Genomic DNA, 13,828 nt, shown 5'->3' on the forward strand with positions numbered 1-13,828 from the left:
TCAGTAGTGGTAATGCCAACCAATAAGCGCTCAGTAGTGGTAATGCCAACCAATCAGCGCTCAGTAGCAGTAATGCTGACGACTCCAGACTAAGTAGTAGTAATTCTAGCACCCTACAACCGGAAACCTGCTTATTGTTGAGAAATAAGAAAGTTTTCTTCACTATTTAATCCAATTATATTTTCCAAAATCAAAGGAGGGTCCGAACATGTGGTTAGAAATAATTTTAGGTTTTTGTTATCAGCTGTTTGGCTCCTTTCACCCCCATTCACTCTGGCGTTTTACGGTCATATTTTTATATAATGTGAGAAGTAAGAAGTGGCCAGACTGCCCTTAAACCGTCTCTGGTGCCAGCCAATCCTGTCTGCTAGCCTAGTTCTGTCTTTATTCTTAGCACCTTAGAAAATGGATGGATGGATGGATGGAATTATCTGGTCATAAACTCCTCGGACTCGTTAGTATGTGTACTTCGTAAGTGCGGAAATTCATTTATAGTGTTGCTTTTCGATGATCGTACCGGTGTTTACAGATTAGTGGCATCTTTTTGTCAAAATTAAACTAGACATAAATGAACCTCGAGTATATGTGAACCACGGTTCTGGTTCCTTGAATTCTTTTTCATTGAATTTTTTGCTCCACTTGTATTCTCCTCATTAACTATTTTTATTAATTATTGCCAGTTTCAAATAATCAAAAGTAACAAAGTAAACTCCAGCGTGCTGTGAAAAGCCTTGCTCTGATTGGCCGTTGGCTCATTCTTTGCGTATAAGAGTTATCATGAAAGGCATCATGAAACATTCGATGTTTTAAATGTTGGGGAAAAAACAGATAAACACTCGTTTTTTGAAAAGTATCTTCATTACACATGCATGAGCACCAAATAACAGATTTATTTTATAATTCTTTATTTATCGTATTTGTGTTTTTCATACCAAAAACCCATAAAATAAAATAAAATAAAATAAAATAAAGGGGGGTACTGCATACAAAAATAAATAAATACATTTAAATACCGAGTATTAAACAGCAACACTCGAGTATGTATGAACAGCTTATGTCTGTGATTGCAAGATGTTTTAAGAAGTAAATGGCGTTGTGTTGACGTACTGAGCCTTGACCTAAAGTGGCATTTGTTCCATTTATAACACTGTTAAGAACTGTAATTTCTGAATAATGAAACTTATAATGCAGAGGCATATTTGAGAACACTAGATATCAGGTCTAAATAAATACAATATAATATACTTCATAAAACATTATGCCAACTGACATAAACAAGTAATGAATTCTAATGCACATTTAATGTTATTTGACGCTTATGCAGGTGTTATGAAGTGTTATGAAGTGTTATGAAGTGTTATGAAGTGCTATGGCGTCTTTCATTTTTACCAACAAATAGAGTTGTGAAGTTTTGATATGATAGTGACAAAAAACATCAATACTGTTGATTTACTGCCCACCTCTGCAGTCAAAGGCACTGATCCCAAAACAGCACTTGTAGTCGAATCATTGGTTCCATGTGGCTATAAATGGTCAATTCCTTTAATCTCGTTTGCCACAAGCTAAATAAGATCTGCATTTGCCAAAAAATGCACATCATCTTCAGGTGATATTTGGCTCTGATCTGGTCTGCTGCTGAGGCAGAATCTCTTTGAGAAGTTGGCTTGGCATGGGGACGTTCCTCAGAGCTTTAAGCGTTATTTTGGAGTCGGAGTGGGAGTGGCCTACTGACTGTGTGCTTTCTCTCTTATACCTAAGCTGGGATATGTAAGGAATTGCAATGTAAGTATACTTACATTCTCCCCTTTCTGCCTTTCTGCCTGTGTGTGTTAGAAATCTCCCATTTAGATCTGTTCACTGTCTGCTAGCGACTTTCTTTCTCTCACAGGCAACAAATACACACACACACACACACACACACACACACACACACAGACCACGACACATCAGTGTATGCATGCATGATTGCACATAAATATACACACAACCTTAGACGACCTTTTTCACCCCCCCGGGCCCCCACATACGTGCTGTTACTCATGAACTGAATGTTGTTTTTTAAAATATACACATGTTCCTTGGCCACTTTATTAGAAACACTTCTACTCACTGGCCACTTTATTTGAAACGCCTTCCTTGTGCTGGTGTATGTTTAGACGCTACAGCCCACCTGTTGATGCACAAGGTAGGTGTTTCTAATAAAGTAGTAAGTGAGTGGAAGTGTTTCTAATAAAGTGGCCAGATAGTGGAAGCATTTCTAATAAAGTGGCCAGTTAGTGGAAGCACAACGTAGTTGTTTCTAATAAAGTGGCCAGTAAGTGGAAGTACATGGTAGGTGTTTCTAATAAAGTGGCCAGTAAGTGGAAGTACAAGGTAGGTGTTTCTAATAAAGTGGCCAGTAAGTGGAAGTACATGGTAGGTGTTTCTAATAAAGTGGCCAGTAAGTGGAAGCACAAGGTGGGTGTTTCTAATAAAGTGGCCAGTGAGTGGAAGTGTTTCTAATAAAGTGGCCAGGTAGTGGTAGTACAAAGTCTGTGCTTCTAATAAAGTGGCCAATTAGTGGAAGCATTTCTAATAAAGTGGCCAATTAGTGGAAGCATTTCTAATAAAGTGGCCAGTTAGTGGAAGCACACGGTAGGTGTTTCTAATAAAGTGGCCAGTGAGTGAAAGCACAACATAGGTGTTTCTAATAAAGTGGCCGATGTCTGTGTCTGTTATCAGGAGTGCGTGTGTTTGACAGGCAGCTCTGTTTAGCATTTTAGAGAAAGGCTCAGTGTGATCGAAGCGCGTGAGGATAATATCCAATCAGCCACAGACGTAGAAAATTAATTGGTGGGTCATTTGTGCGGCGATGGTCATGTTGGCCTGTGATTCATTGGACATCTTTTGTGTTTTCATATTTGTTATGTTGGTCTGCCATGGAAATTAATGAGAAAGTGCCATTTCCTCTATGTTGTTTGTCACGGCGATCATGTTAAATTGAGTGCTGTCACATTGTTCTTTCTTTTTCATATCGTTTTGTGTGTAAGTGTGTCATTTTCACAGAAAGTGGTGCTCTGCTGTTTTATTGCTATGGCTTACAAACTGCTTTGTCTGTCGTATTTTGGAGATCTTGAAAGAGAAGTTTTCAGCTCGCTCCCTCGAGGCCTCTCCAAGGGCTCATCTGACGACCGTTACTCGAGCTAATACAGTGATGGGATGGCCCTGGATGGCGTCGAGGCTTATCGGTTGATGAAGGCGTGCTAAAATGAGCAGTGACACAGGGCTCTTGCATTTACATTCCACCTCCGCTGCGAAGAAAACATACTCGCTTATTAAAACGTTTAGCATACTTCTTGTATGCTCCTAATAACCAAACCTGAAAGCTCAGATTCATTCAGGCTGGCTGAGATTCTGGGCCACGCCCCTCGTGAGTTCTTGGGCTCTAGTAGACGCCCACGAAGGCTGATTGGTGTGCTGAAAGGACTGTGGTGCTGACAGGTCATCTGTGGGCAGTAAGCACAGAAACTGTGGTATCAGACTCCAAAAGCATTCCACAGTCACCCAACACCCTCCAAACACTATCCAAACATACTCTCCACCCTCCGCCTCCAAATCCAGGGAGAAACAGAGAGAGAGAGAGAGAGAGAGAGAGAGAGAGAGAGAGAGAGAGAGAGAGGGAGAGAAATAGAGAAACAGAAACAGAGATAGAGAGTGATAAAAAGAGAGAGAGAGAGAGAAATAGAGAAACAGAAACAGAGATAGAGATAAAAAGAGAGAGAGAGAGAGAGAGAGAGAAATAGAAACAGAGAGAGCGAGCGAGAGAGAGAGAGAGGGAGAGATAGAGAAACAGAGAGAGAGAAAGAGAGAGAAACAGAGAGAGAGTGAGAGAGAGAGTGAGAGAGAGAGTGAGAGAGAGAGTGAGAGAGTGAGAGAGAGAGAGAGAGAGAGAGATGGGAACAGAACAAATGCCTCTCTCTGTAACTGAGTGCTGAAACACTGAAAGCGAGGAGGAAAACATCTGTCAATGTCATCAGTTCAGCTTGTGTTGACACTCTTGAGTTGAAGGTTCCTTAAAGGTTCGTGGCATTTCCATCATTTAGAGGTTCTTTAAGCATTTAGGTTACACTCGCACATGTAGGAACGGTTCTTCAAAGAACCCATCATGGAAAACTGCATTTTCCATACTTTTAATTCCCACAGTTTGATTTATTGTGTGAACATTGTTAAAGGTTCATAACAATCATACAGTCATGTGTGGAAACGAAGCTGCAAAAACGGCTCATTTTTACTGTACGTATTTATAATATACCGCCTACAGCAGTTTAGCCCCGCCCTTTCACGTGGAAGTTATAAGAAGTGTTTCAACTCAGACTGTTTTTGGAATGAGACCAAACGCAGAAGCCCGTCAGAACAGAGCTCATTTACATATGCCAGAGGGGTAAAGAGAAGCTGGAAGTTCTGCATGTAAAAATGAATTATGGCTGTTTTTGTTAGTGTTATGTTGTAAGTGAGCCTCAGGGAGAAAAAATAAAATGCAGGAGAAATGTAAGCTGTGGTCCCTTTAAAGAAACCTTTAGAATAGACACTGAATAATTTAGAATAGATACTGAATAATTCATAGATATTAAGAGTAATAGCTGAATAATACGCCTGACGGGGTTAAAGGGGTGATGAGTGGTGTGTTTTTGAGCTTGTAAATGTATCCCTTTTAAAAAAGAAAGAAAAAACAGGGAGAACATGATGGAGGGAGGAAATGGAAGTAAGAAATGCAAGAGAGAAATGGGTGTGGTTATTCAAATATGCAAATAGTTGAGCTAATCTAGTTAGTAGTCATTTACTAATTTGAGGTTTGGCACTAAGACAATTAAATAAATTACATATTGTGTGTGTATCTATATACAGTACTGTGTGAAAGTCTGAGGCACCCAAGACACATTTTCAAAATCTGTTTATTTGTGTAGTTTGTGTTTATTTGCTGAGAAATATTAATGTTAATATTTGAATAAACAACATTTAAAGAATATTAATTAATATAACATATTTATATAGATAGATAGATAGATAGATAGATAGATAGATAATAAATAGTGATGTTCTGGATGTTGGTGTGTGTGTTTACCCATCTCCAAGCCTCTCCTCCTCGAGGAAGTCCAGTATTATATGTAGTTAAAAAGCAGCTCCTGGTTTGACCAATCAGTGCTCAGTAAATTGAGCTCATGATGTCATTGATGATATTAACGAGTCTCTGTGGCAGCTGTGAAGGTGTCCAGGAAAAATATGGACCCAAGAAATTCTTGTTACTCTTTATTGTTTTTCTGTTTGTTTGAATTATGAATACGACTTTATTCTAATGTATATTGTCATAAACTCCCTGCTGAGGTCAACTGCTTAAAAATTTGCTTAGATGCCTAAAACCTTCACACAGCACTGTAAATATTTATATATAGTGTGTGCTGTAGATGTGCAATGAATGTAGCACCACAAGCAGCTAATATTAAAGGGGAATTCCATCAATTTTCAAAAACAAATCTGCATAGTTAATAGTTAAGTGGCTAAGGCATAAACACAGCCCTTAAGAGCGGTTCAGAGTGGTTTGGTGTGAAACGCTCTGTTCTAGAGAAACTTACCAAGTCCAAACTGTTCACAGTGGTGGTGATGGGAACCAGACGAAAGAGAAGCTGCCTAACTGCCCAGTGAATGGATAGAGAGTGAGGAGGGGGGGGTGGCCGTTAGCTCCTAGCGGCAGGCACAGTCAATGAAAAATGCCGAGCTAAGCCCAGCGATGTGGTGCGGTCAGCAGATTTCTCCCCAAATGTAAACATATCGATATGAATGCAGATCCAGATTTAGCGCTGGCTCCTGTTCTCTGCTCTGAGGCTCTTTAGGCACAGCATGCTCTCCACCGCATCACCACTCACCGCAGAAATGACCACCTCTGTTGGAGAAGATGACCTAGAAATGTGTTTCAAAGTTGGGTCATGTCGTACTGCAGGGTTAGGAATGCTAACAGAGCTAACAGTACATGCCAGTTAGCAGGGTGGACCTGGGATAGAGTCACCACCCGTCCAGGATTTCCCTGGAGTGTCACCGTTTTTAGTTCCCTGTCCAGGAAAAAATAATTCCATTCTTGGAGACAAGCTGTCTGGGAACCCGAGCGTTTTCATTAATATTCTTTATGAGGTTTAAACTGCCTCTTTTACCCAGTCGATCATTGTACATGGAGCATTCTGCTGATTTAGTTCAATCTGCTCCTACAGTAAATAAACTGTTTAAAAGAAAACATTGAATTATTCAGACATTAGATATTTACAAGGATTATATTATGATCTATTTAAATACAAGGCATTAATAGAGATAGTAATAAGCTAAACATGCAAAATCAGCATTTATAGGGTATGTTCTGAGACTGAAACTGGGGAGCGGCGAAGCTCAGATAAACAGCAGGGGGCGCTCTCACAGTATTCACAACTTGCAGTTTATCACACTTCAGTTTAATTTGGCCTTTTTTTCTACATCAGTAATGGTAGCTATGAATGGTTGCTAGGTAACAGGCATGACAGGTGATTGTTGACTTTGATCAAGTAAGTTAGGATTCCTTAAGATGCCTTAAGATAAGATTCCTAAATTAAGATCTGGAGCCATATTACAGAACATTCTTAAGTCTGAGATCTGCTTTGTTTTCATGGTAACATCAGTTACGACTGAATTTAGGACAGAAGCCATTACAGAACGACAGTTTTTAAGTGTATAATCTTATCTAATTTCCAGATGAGAAAACAGTTTTACAGAAACATCGTAAGTTGCCAAAATATCCTAAATATTTTCCTAACTTTAAGATAAACCCCAGAGCGTCTTAAGTTCTGTTTTATTCATATTAATATTGTTTTAATTTGTACAGGCAGCACAGTTCACTATAAGTAGCTTAATGAGGCTACATTCATCTACACTGAAAACGGTGCTTTGACTTGTGAGGTTTTTTCTAACAGCGTTAGACACTGCAGACTTGATCTCCATCGTCCCTCTGAGTAACTTTGTATGTTAATGGTGACGATTAAATATTACAGTGATCGTGGTGAATAATGAAGAGACGGAGCTGAACGTGTGTCTGTTTATTAGGAGGAGTAACATTAGTGCTCGGCTAAAGCGTTTGGGAAATGGAGACTGAAACTGAGAGCGGTGACTCTGATAAACAGCACAAAACGCACACAATATTCTTAACTCTCAGTTTATCGCGCTTTAGTTTTTTTCCCTCCGTAATGGTAGCTTACATTAGCTGTCTGGCTGACTAACTAGATTACATGTTTATGTTTCAGCTGTGCGCTCATAGTCAGTTGCTAGGTAACAGACACAACAGTTGATTGTCGACTTCAATCAAGTAAGTTAAGATTTCCTAACTTGAGATAAGAAAAGATGCTGTAAGATAAGATACGATTCTCAAATTAAGATCAGATTTGCTTCTGTTAAAATCTTATCTTGACCTGTCAGATCTTAAGACAAAAAGATAAGAAGTCTGTAATACGGCCCCAGGCCCACAGCTTATGTTAGCAAGTAACATACTAGGACTGACCATTTGCCATGATCTGTGCAGCGTTGTGGTCATTTTGGTTGTTTTATTGACCGCTATGCTGACGTGATGGTGAAGAGGTCAGTCAGAGCACAATACTGGCCAACATGTCAGAGACATGTGCTGCCCAGGTCATAATGCCGAAGTGGTCAGTACGACAGTAATGCTGGCTAGTTCTCTGGTGGTGTGAAGCTTCAGGTCCACCTGATCCAGTCAGCATCTGTGATCCTGAGCGTGTTCCGTACCTGTGATTACTTTCTGTTAAGTACAGATAAAGGGCAAGTAACCTGAACCCCTCACACACACACACACACACACACACACACACACACACACACACTCACGTAGTGGTTTGTTTTCATACTTTGTCAGGAAATTAGGTCATATAAATGCCCCAATATGAATTCTATATATCGCTGCTGTCAGAAGAAATCCTTGTATCTCCAAAACAGTAACATGGAACCATTTTTCCAAGTCATTTTGGGTCATTTATTTTGGTCCATTCATCATGAAATTGACACACAATGTAAAGGACATCAGGCGTTTTCAAGTTATGTCAAAAACTGAAAATTGACAAAAATGGAGATATGACATTTTGTTCTGAGAGCAGTATTATGTAATATGTGTATATATAATAATTTCATGTGCCTTATGTATTGTATTTACAGAACTGTGCAAAAAGTCAAAGATCACCCTTCATTCAGGTAATTTCCAGCCAGAATAGCCATTACTCATTTTTAGTGTTATGATAAAAGAAACATATTTAACACAAAATACACAGAAACCCCACCAACTAAATCTATTCCAGCTTCCATTCTTTTCCGGAGACTCACTTTCAGCTCCTCAGAGAACCTGCAGACACACCTCCAAAGCTCAGTCTGAGAAGCTGGTTGATTTTCTGAAGAAATCAAACATATTCAGTGGTGTTGAGGTCTGGACTCTGGGGTGGTCAGTCCGTCGTTCAGCTTCTTTGTTTGATGTGTCCATCTCCTTTTCTCAGTGAGGTTCTTCTTGATCAGCTACACGTCCTTTCAGACCCGCAGCGCTGAGTGGTCTTGTCACAGTGGAAGGATGGACAGAAACACCTGTGGATGTTTTCAGATCTGAAGCAGCTTGATTTTCTCCTCTCTCTTAAAGACGAAAGCTTTAAGCGCTGTTTATCTGATGGGGGCAGTTCTGGGGTCGACCAGGTCTTCCAGGTGGTTGTTAGGTGGCCCAGTTTCTCTGTAGCTCTTAATCATTTTTTGAGCTCCAGTTTTGACTGGTTTTATTTATAGTCGCCTCTGGTTTTGACTGGAAATTAAATGAATAAGCCTATGTGTAATAAAAGGCCCCATATGTAATATAACCTGTAAATCACTGTTGTTAGAACAAAACTTCGTATGTCCATTTTTCAGGTTTTGACCTAATTTGAATGCCTGATGTCCTTTTCATTGTGTGTAAGTTTCATGATGAATGGACCAAAAGAAGTGTTCCAAATTAGGTGAAAAAATTCTGGTTCCATTGACTTACATTAAAAGTAAAGTATGTTTCTTTCCTTCTCCTGTAAAGCTACCGTTGGAGATATTTCGACAGCAGTGAAATGTGTATATATGATAAGGTTTTTTAAGCCTAACTCTCCTCTCAACCTCAGTGTTTTCTCTTTTGTTTTCTTTTGTCAGTTTTTGTGAAAAGCACTTTACAAATTCAGGAGCATTTAGTCACTCATGCAATTTAGAACAGTTTTTGTCTGGTTTTACTAGAAAGTCAAAACGTTTGTGTCCTGAAAAGGTATGAAAACGAAGTACACACAACCTCTTTGCTTTCACTCTCCTCTTCACATCCTGACGAACGTTCACGTGAGAGAGACTCGAGTAAGTGATACCCCCCCCGTCATTTTTTCATTTGAGCTGCAAGGTCGGCTGCAACAATAATCGTTGTTTTTTGTCTGTCACGTGTGTGAGCGCATCAGTGGGACTGAAATGTTAGATGTGACTCTGGCAGCAGCTGACCTGGTTCAGCGGTAAATACCTGCAGCTGCTTCATGTCGGAAACTCAACACGCCAGACGCTGCCAAGATATAAAACAGATCTGGTTACACGTACACACACAATACAGCCCAGTCTACCAGCCCACCAAAATACGCATTCACCAATTTATCAACCTACCAATTGATCAGTCTACCAACCTACTAATTTACCAATTTATCAACCTACTAATCTACTAAATGATCAGTCTACCGATCTATAGATTTACCAACCTACCAATCTACTAATTGATTGGTCTAGCAATGTACAGATTTACCAATTTATCAACCTAACAATCTTTGAATGTACTATTCATCAACCTACTAATATACTGATAGATCAGTCTACCAATCTACAGATTTACCAATTTATCAACCTACCAGTCTACTAATTGATCAGTCTACCGATCTATAGATTTACCAACCTACCAATCTACTAATTGATTGGTCTAGCAATCTACAGATTTACAAATTTATCAACCTGCCAATCTACAGATTTACCAATTTATCAACCTACCAATCTACTGATTGATCAGTCTACCAATCTACAGATTTACCAATTTATCAACCTACCAGTCTACTAATTGATTAGTCTACCAATCTATAGATTTACCAATTTATCAACCTGCCAATCTACTAATTGATCAGTCTACCAATCTATAGATTTACCAATTTATCAACCTACCAATCTACTAATTGATCAGTCTACCAATCTATAGATTTATCAATTTATCAACCTGCCAATCTACTAATTGATCAGTCTACCAATCTATAGATTTACCAATTTATCAACCTACCAATCTACTAATTGATTGGTCTAGCAATCTACAGATTTACAAATTTATCAACCTAATCTACAGATTTACCAATTTATCAACCTACCAATCTACTGATTGATCAGTCTACCAATCTACAGATTTACCAATTTATCAACCTACCAGTCTACTAATTTATTAGTTTACGAATCTATGGATTTACCAATTTATCAACCTACCAGTCTACTAATTTATTATTTATTATTACTCTCTGGCTGTCAATCTACCGATCTACCAATGTGCCACTCTACCAAATCTCAAATGTGCCCTTCTATCAATCAACTGGCCCAGCAATGGACTACTGCCAAGCACACGGCTACATACTGCTACTCAGTCAGTCAGACTTTTTTATTACCTGAGGCAATTTCAAATACCTCAGAAAGCACAGCTAACAGAGAAAGAGAACAGCTGTGAAGAGAGATCTTTCATTGATGGTCAGTGCTTTGAAGTGGTCTATTATTCTCTTAAGGGTTTTATTAATGCAGACTTGTTTTCAGCTTGTAGACTTGTTTCCAGCAGGAGGCAGAGCAGCTTGGCCAGAATGGACATCTGAGTAGACCACAATCTGGAAAATGAATATCTCAGTAGAGTTAGAGCTGTGGAATAGATATCTGATTGCGTCAGCAGCTGGAATATAGAAGCCTTAATAAAGCTTGAGCAGGACGATTTATATAGAGAGAGAGCTGAGAGATGCATATTTGAGTAGATTAAAGCTGGAAGATGGATATCTTAAAGGATCTAGATCTAGAAGATTCATATATCAATAGATCTAAACCTGGAGGATGAATATTCTGATTTGATGCGTATCTGCACAGATCAGGATGTGGAAGATGGATGTCAGAATGGATCTGGAGCTAGAGAATGAATAGGTCAGTAGATTTAGGGATTGAGGATGGATATTTGAATAGATTTCAATCTGGAAAATGGATATCTGGAAATATCAGGATCTAGAAAATGAATGTCTGAAGAGACATGGATCTGAAAGATGGATATCTGATCACATCTGGGACTGGAGAGTGGAAATATGAATAGATCCTAGGTTTGTAGGTGGATATTTCAGGATATCTAGAGCTAAAAAATGATTCCACAATAGAACTGAAGCTGAGAATGGTTATTCAAACACATATGGGGCTGGAGGATAAATATTTGAATAGATTTGGATCTAGATGAATATCTGAACAGATTATGTTTTACAAGATGGATATATGAGGAAATCTTGAGCTGAAGGATTGATATCTAAGTGGATCTGGAGCTAGAAGATGGATATTCCAATAGGTTTGGATGTAGAAGATGGATATCTGGAATTACCTGGAGCTACATGATGGATATGTCAATAGATCTGGGGATTATGGATGATAGGTCAGTGGTTCTTGGGATAGAGGATGAATATTTGAATAGAATTGGATCAAAAGGGATGGATATCTGAACAGATCAAGCTTTAGAAGATGGATATATGAGAAAATCTTAAGCTGAAAGACTGATATCTAAGTGGATCTGTATATTTAATAAATAGTTGGACATTGAAACATTTTCAATCAGGGAGATTCTTATCTTGATAAATCTGATACGGGAGTGTGGGTATGTCAGGAGCTGGAAGGTAGAAGTTTCAGCATACTTGGAGGTGGACGATGGCTATTTGAATAAATATGGAACTAGAGACTGGACATGTCAATAGGTCTAGAGCTAGAAGATGGATATCTGAATAGATCTAGAGCTAGAAGATAGAGAAAAGAGAAAATGTGACATGTGAAGAGATCAAAGCAAAAGATGGAATATATATATTTCAGTATACCTGGAGCTACAGACGTGATGCCTTAAAGTTTGCTTCTAAAGCTGACAAGTAATGGGTCATATACTTTTCGACTACATGTATTACGTGGATTAAAATATTCCTTTAAAATCAGCCACGAAGCACTTGTTCAAATTTTCTGAATAACTTAGTGTTTCAGACACATATATATATATATATATATGTGTGTGTGTGTGTGTGTGTGTGTGTATAAAATAGCATAGACCAATAGAATGGGACACTCTGGAGCAGCCCAACATGAGCCTAAGGTCACCATGCCCAGTGCTCAGTGCTAGAGGGGTATAAAGCCCCCCAGCATTGGAACTGCGTTCTCTGAAGTGATGGAGCTCCATCACATACCTTTGGGATCCAGAACTGACCACCCAACATCAGCACCTGACCTCACTGATGCTCAATCAAATCCTCACAGCAATGTTCAGCATCTAGTGTAAAGCCTTCCCAGAAGAGTCGAGGTTGTTACTGCAGCACAAACTCAATATTAACACCCTTGATTTCAGAAGAAACGCTGCAGGAGCAGGTTTCCACAGATCTTGGACGCACAGTGTATTTCAAGCTAGATGTGTTGTGGACTGTTTGACCGCTTCTCTGTGAAGCCGGCAGACTGGCAGGTTGGTTTTATTAGTGTATAAATATGTGTATTCTTTCCACACACACGCACACACACACACACACACACAAACGGAATAAAACATGAGTGAAAACGAGGCTCTGCCAACACCACCACGCGAGAAAAACACACACAGTGGCCATATGTTAAGTCTGCTAGCTTGGGTGCGCTAACTCAGATTAGCGCAGAAATCTGCACTTCAAAAGAGCCTCCTTCACTCGTCCCCCCATCCCTCGCTTTCTCACCCCTTCGTCTGTACATCTGCTCCCTCATCCATCCACCCTTCCTTCCCTGCACTCATGCGGACGTCCTTTTTCCCTGCGCTGTGTTTCTATTTGCTTTTTTAAGGCTAGATTGCTAAGCGAGTTGCTAAGGGTGACCGCAGGGAAATTAGCTGCCCGCATTAGTAAGCGAATATAACGGAGAAATAGTTCTACTGATTTCCTTAACAGCAACACCCACACATTCATACGCAGATGGAAGACTATATAGGTAATTACTGATGCTAAAATTAAGCTTTATGCTAACAAACTCACAGTTTACACTACATCAGGTAACGTTAGCAACAGCTGACTGCATATTCTACGTCTAGAACAGAGCAGAAAACCTGCTGGACCAGATTCATAAAGCATTTTTATGATTAACCAAGAAGAGGATGGCGACTTGGCATGGCTTGGCAATAATTAATACATTTTCCGTGTACCCCAGACGTAGCAGATCAAGTTTTGTTTCTTTAGTTTAGAGCTAATGTGGCTAACAAACCCTAGAAGACAATAGTCACCCAAGCCTTTTCTGTAAATTTACATTCTACAACAGATATTGAAAAGAGACGTCCACTTTCCTGTCTCTCCATAGGAGTCACCGGTGTTACCGGTCGTCATTGGTGTTCCACATAATAAAGGAAACACCAGAGACGTTTTTAATGATCAATGCATTTTACAGAACATCAAACCACACGCTGTCAATCAGGGAACGTCCACTAAAATATGGAATTTAATCCATTTGTGTTTCTATTTTTTTACAATGTTTAATACTCCGATAACTG

The 13,828-nt window shown here is 39.3% G+C and overlaps 1 protein-coding gene across 5 annotated transcripts in view; it reads left to right on the forward strand.

Moving 5' to 3' along the window:
- The window catches only part of sobpa (sine oculis binding protein homolog (Drosophila) a), a 107,127-nt gene that overhangs the window by 52,500 nt on the left and 40,799 nt on the right, over nucleotides 1-13,828 (forward strand). For 3 of the 5 annotated variants that reach the window (XM_017718239.2, XM_037538598.1, XM_017718233.2), the window contains one exon: nucleotides 1,759-1,782. The exons of 1 other annotated variant lie outside the window; for it this stretch is intronic. In XM_017718239.2, the coding sequence (XP_017573728.1) occupies nucleotides 1,759-1,782 (24 nt within the window). Of the gene's footprint in view, nucleotides 1-1,758; nucleotides 1,783-8,214; nucleotides 8,251-13,828 lie in introns of all 5 variants that reach the window. One more of the 5 variants, XM_037538597.1, reaches the window with a different exon arrangement.

This window comes from Pygocentrus nattereri, chromosome 5 (genome assembly GCF_015220715.1).
Source record: "Pygocentrus nattereri isolate fPygNat1 chromosome 5, fPygNat1.pri, whole genome shotgun sequence".
Lineage (NCBI taxonomy): Eukaryota > Metazoa > Chordata > Actinopteri > Characiformes > Serrasalmidae > Pygocentrus > Pygocentrus nattereri.